Source organism: Cetorhinus maximus, chromosome 10 (assembly GCF_964194155.1).
Source record: "Cetorhinus maximus chromosome 10, sCetMax3.hap1.1, whole genome shotgun sequence".
Taxonomy (NCBI): Eukaryota; Metazoa; Chordata; class Chondrichthyes; order Lamniformes; family Cetorhinidae; genus Cetorhinus; species Cetorhinus maximus.
In genome coordinates this window covers 54,790,776-54,796,775 of record NC_135888.1, presented here as the reverse complement: position 1 = coordinate 54,796,775, position 6,000 = coordinate 54,790,776, and the positions used below count along the sequence as shown (strand labels likewise).

At 40.8% G+C, this 6,000-nt stretch overlaps 1 protein-coding gene across 1 annotated transcript in view; it reads right to left on the bottom strand.

The window, feature by feature from the left end:
• Window positions 1-1,214: 1,214 nt before the first annotated feature.
• LOC144685323 (ran-binding protein 17-like) overlaps window positions 1,215-6,000 on the bottom strand; it is a 947,082-nt gene continuing 942,296 nt past the window's right edge. The window contains exon 28 of the mRNA XM_078549733.1: window positions 1,215-1,825. Within this exon, the coding sequence (XP_078405859.1) occupies window positions 1,723-1,825 (103 nt within the window). The 3' untranslated portion in view covers window positions 1,215-1,722. The remainder of the gene's footprint in view (window positions 1,826-6,000) is intronic.

The following is a 6,000-nucleotide window of genomic DNA, read 5'->3' as shown; positions in this document are numbered from 1 at the left end:
TATAGGCATTGGGGCTGGACAGTTACAAGAAGATGACACTAGAATTGAAAAACCGATAAGGTATTTTTCACAGAAGCTGAATGTACAACAGAGAAGATATTCAACAATTGAAAAAGAGACTTTGAGTTTGGTGTTAGCGTTGCAGCATTTTGAAATTTATGTTGCAAACAATTCATCAGAAACAATTGTTTATACAAACCATAATCCTTGGAAATCTTTGGACAAATTTCGAGACAGAAGTGCAAGGCTTTTCAGATGGAGTCTATTATTACAACCATTTAATCTACTTATTATACATATTGCTGGAAGAGAAAATCTTTTCGCAGATGCATTATCAAGAGTTTGAAGCTTAAAGGAAAATGAAACATTTAAAAAAAAACCTGGACACTGGAGTGATTTCTGTTGATACCAAGGACTTGTGTATATATGTTATATTAATGCATGCATCTGGTAGTGTAATAAGTATAGGAGATAGTGTGAGATGGGTTATTAAAATGAAGCCGTCTTTTAGAATTCTGATGGTCTATTTCCTGATAAGGAGGGGGATTTCCTGAAGCTTTATAATATTTTGGAAAATATTTTTCTTTTAAAATAGAGGTTTAGTCTATGGGTGTGTCTTAATTGGATTAAAGCCAGTTAGTCTGGGTGCTTTGATATGTACTAGTTTTGATATGTAAGTGAGATAGTGCGCATTTGTATTTTTTGAAGAAAGCATTCAAGAAGTGGGGTGAAAAATGACACTCATCTAACAGCTACCAAGCTGCTATATTACTAATAAAATTGGCACTATGAAAGGGGTTTCATTGTTAAAAGGTGGAGTTCAAAGAGGCTGGTGAGACAATGAGAATTTGCATTCAATCAGTGGTGGTAGGTATAACTTTAGCAGTTTTCTATAAATTATGTAAATTAATAAAATGTTTCATCTAGTTTAATGTAAAACCTCGAGAACTGGTGGTCTGATTCCTGAATTTAGAGTCGCATCTCAAACATAACACTTAAAATTATAGATTATGACAGTTGTTTAAATTTCCCTCTGGGATTTTTAAATAACTACGCTTTACCAACTGCATCGGTCATAACACACCACCACATGGAGACTCTCCTGGCATTGCTAACTGCCTATTGTACTCCTTATTGGTTTAATTTGCTACCATGTGTCCTGCTTTTACCCAGGGGCAAGGGGGTCACTTCTGTAAGAAATAAAGGAGTCTTGTAAATTCAGAAGGATGAATTTATTCACATACAACTAGGTAACTCGAACAACAATTTTTGGCAATGGGCTGTGAAGCTGGCACTGACTACCAATCTAATTTACATACATACTTGAAATTCAACGACTTCCCATCTGAGAAGTGTGCTGCATTGTAGGCAAAATGTAATCTCATCAGGGGTATTGTGAATTGGTTCCACTGTAAACTAGAGAGTTTTTGTACCAAACACTAGTTTTGATTAGAACTTGGTGTTTGCACTGACACTGAGACCATTGTCAGCCAGGTAATAAGTGAGGCATTAGTTAGATACCAACTCATCCTGAACTTGTACTAGATTTTAATAGAGAGTTATCTATCCCTCCTCCCAATCCCAGGAAGATCACCATTATCTCGAATACCAAGGTGAAAAAGACATTTTATTTTGTGGCAGTAACAAAATGCAGTGGCATAACGCTCACTGTCCTGGGCACTTTGGATCCTCCTCCGATCATCTCTGCCACCATGTTCAAGATCAGCTCATCATATCTACAGTACCTACAGGAGTATTGGCAGCTGTGCTGATGCGCAAAGTCTCGGTTACATCACGTTTAAACACGGACATGTTCTGTGTAAACCTGCAATTGGAGAAAAAAATCCAACAGATCCTGATGTCTAAGTTCAATGGGAATCCCATTTAAAAATCAAACAATGGAAAAAAACAGTCTGTGTCTAAATTAAGCACCCTTTTCCCTTTAGCTTTGTTTTTGCTGGTTTAATTGGTGTTGATTCTCACTGAGATACAGTTATAAAGGAAGTACCAGTCTGCGAATATCACACCCAAGAGCCTATTCTTCATGTGAATGCAGGTAGTAAAAGGAAGGGGTTTTAACCCCAGAGGAAGCTGGATAGAGTGGGTGTTGAAATCCAAGCTTGAAATCCCACTGCTCTTTCAGCCTACTTTCCTTGAGGTTGAGGCATCACTTAGGTTGGAACCTTGTGAATTTATGCAAATTGGTGGTCCCATTAGACATGGCAACTTAGAACCATTTCAACGACCTGCTGAGTAAAGTGCTCACTGTAGATGCTCAGCTCAGTATAGCTCAGTATAAGGTGAGTTTCAAGCTACTTTTGTGGGTCCAGGTCAAACAGAAGGGCCCCTTTGAGACTCACAAAAATATTTGAACTACTGCTCCACCACCTCGATGCTTGTCCCCTTCTGCTTCCACTTCCGCCTGACAACTTACCTGACCAGCAGTTAGCGTTTGTGAAACCAAATACCAGCAAATAGTCAACATTGGGTGACTTCTAATATTCAACGCCAAGTACCCAGTGAGCTACTCTGTATGCCTATTTCAGGTGGGATCTGCTGCATTCAATGAGGCCCAATGGACTTGTGCTCCCGGCCATCCACAGCGGTGGTGGAGAAAGCCTGCTGACTGCTACGCCCTGTCTGCGATGACCTTGGCAGGTGCCCTCTGGAGGGCAATTGGTCCATGTTTTTCTGTCAGCTGACCAGAAAGGCTCAGTAGGCTATTATTTGGGAGGAAGCATAGCTGATCTTGATCTCATCTGATGTCCATATACTTGCCTTTTCCAGCAGGTCTCACTGGGTAGTGATTAGGTATGATTTTTCATTTCCTTCACCCTGTGTATTGAGGTCAACTGTAGTGGCCCATATCTTTCTTTGATTGAGATCAGATAACTGTGCACAGATAAGGGATCAAGTTTGGGACTAGGTTGCCGATAGGCTGCCACAGTTGGGTTTGGTATACCTAGCTTTACAGAGAACATCATCCAGGTTCCTTGCTTCACTATGAATCACTAGGGCCATAATGGGCTGTGACGCTTGTCAACTTTCACTATCAAGGTGGACATGCGAGAGGTGACAGAGGGCAGCTGGTGTTTGTGGAACTGAATGTCAGCAAGACGTCAACCTCTTGAGGAGATGAAGTAATGGAGAAAATTGACTTGGAAAAAAATCCATTAAGTATGTGAAATATCACTCCACCAATAAAGCTTCCATTTTTCAGAACTGTTACAATTAAATTGTTGGCACAGTGGGAAATATTTTCCTTTTCATCTGACCTGGATGTTTCTTGTTCCTTTGGGATCCCAGACTTTATAGGTAGAGCACAAATACAATGAAATTGTGATAAAACTGTATAAAACACTGGTTTGGCCTCAACTGGAGTATTGTGTCTAGCACTGGGAATCACACTTGAGAATGGATGTGAAGGCAATAAAGAGGGTGCAGAAAGGATTCACTAAAGGACACAATACTTGGTGGGAATGTGAGCAATGAGGAGGATGTTAAGAGGCTTCAAAGCGATTTAGACAGGTTGAGTGAGTGGGTAAATACATGGCAGATGCAGTATAACGTGGATAAGTATGAACTTTGGTAGGTAAAACAGAAAGGCAGGGTATTATTTAAATGGTGATAGATTGGGAAATGTTGACGTACAAAGGGACGTATGCAGGTGCAGCAAGCAGTTAACAAGGCAAATGGTATGTTGACCTTCATTGCGAGAGGACTTGAGTACAGGAGCAAGGATGTCTTACTGCAGTTATACAGGGCCTTGGTGAGACCATACCTAGAGTATTCTGTGCAGTTTTGGTCTCCTTACTTGAGAAAGGATATACTTGCTACAGAGGGAGTGCAGCGAAGGTTCACCAGCCTGATTCCTGGGATGGCAGGACTGTGTTATGTGGAAAGATTGGGCCGGCTAGGCCTGCATTCACTGGAGTTTAGAAGAATGAGACAGGGTATAAAATTCTGACAGGGATGGACAGACTGTATACAGAGATGATGTTTCCTCTGGCTGGGGGCCGTCTAGAACAAGGGGTCACAAGGGCATGAAGTTTAAAAGGCGATTTGCTAGAGGTATTCAAAATCATTAGGCGTCTGGATGATGTTGATAGGGAGAAAATGTTTCAGTTGGCAGAAGGATCAAGAACCAGAGGGCACAGATTTAAGATAATCGGCAAAAGAAGCAAAGGTGACATGAAGAAAAATCTTTTTACACAGTGGGTGGTTAGGTTTTGGAATGCACTGCCTCAATTGAGGCATTCTGTTGTGCAGTAACCATTCTATGATTTACCCTGATGACCATTCCTTCATTCACACATAATACAAAAGCAAAATACTGCACATGCTAGGATACGGGGTAAACCATTTAGGACTGAGATGAGGAGAAACTTCTTCACTCAGAGGGTGGTGAACCTATGGAGCTCTCTACCACAGAAGGCTGTGGAGGCCAAGTGATTGAATATATTTAAGAAGAAAATAGATAGATTTCTGGACTCTAAAGGTGTCAAGTGGCATGGGGAAAGCATGGGAATATGGCGTTGAGATAGAGCATCAGCCATGGCTTGGAAATATATCACTGTTCCTTCACTGTTGCTGGGCCAAAATCCTGGAACTCCCTCCCTAACAGCACTGTGGGTGTACCTACAGGGACTGCAGCGGTTCAAGAAGGCAGCTCACCACCACCTTCTCAAGGGCAGCTAGGGATGGGCAATAAATGCTGGCCCAGCCAACGAAGCCCATATCCTGTGAATTAATAAAAATAAATATTAAATGGCAGAGCAGTCTCAAAGGGCCAAATGACCTACTCTTGCTCCTATATTCTATGTTTCTATGTAATGGTTCCATGGCTGAGGGACTTAATTATGTGGATAGATTGGAGAAGCTGGGTCTGTTCTCCTTGGAGATGAAGTTTAAAAGGCGATTTGCTAGAGGTGTTCAAAATCATTAAGAGTCTGGATAATGTTGATAGGGAGAAAATGTTTCAGTTGGCAGAAGGATCAAGAACTAGAGGGCACAGATTTAAGATAATCGGCAAAAGAAGCGAAGGTGACATGAAGAAAAACCTTTTTACACAGTGGGTGGTTAGGTTTTGGAATGCACTGCCTCAGTCGAGGCATTCTGTTGGTGCAGTAACCATTCTGTGATTTACCCTGATGACCATTCCTTCATTCACACATAATACAAAAGCAAAATACTGTGTATGCAAGAAATCTGAAATAAAAACAGAAAATGCTGGAAATGCTCAGTAGGCCAGACAGCACCTGTGAAGAGAGAGACAGAGTTAATGGTTCAGATAGATGATCATTCATCAGAACAGGGAAAAGCTAGAAATATAATAGGCTTGAGCAATTGAAAGGCAGAGGATGAAAAAAGAACAAAAGGGAAGATTAGTGATAGGGGGGCTGGCAGAAGAGATTAAAAAGAGCGGCAATGAGACAAGAAAAGAAACAAAAGATGTATCTAAAAAAGGTGTGAATGGCAGAGTGGTGAATAGTTGCCATCCAAAAACGAAAAAGGGAAAAACAAGAGAGAAAAACCAAAACCAGCAAAGAAAAAATAAGCAAAACGGGAGGAAGAGGTTACAGGCTGAAATTGTTGAACTCAATGTTAAGCCTGAAAGCTCTGATGTGCCTAATTGAAAGATGAGGTGCTGTTCCTCAATCTTCCATTGATCTTCATTGGAACAGTGCAGGAGACTGAGGACAGAGAGGTCAGAATGGGAGAAAAGTGGAGAATTAAAGTGACAGGACTACATTCACATACCTGGAAACTGACCATCTAGAACACTAAATGCTGGCCTGATGTTTTGAGGGAAATTATAATATGTGCTGTGGCACTGAGTCCTACAGATAGAGATGTATGTATGCATGTTAATAAATGCTGATTTACAGATGTATAGAGATATAAATGTATAATACCATAAGCATTATTAATTGCGTATATGTTTCATAAACCCTACTAAACATTTATGTGAAGCACTGTATACCAAGGAATGAGCTGGGG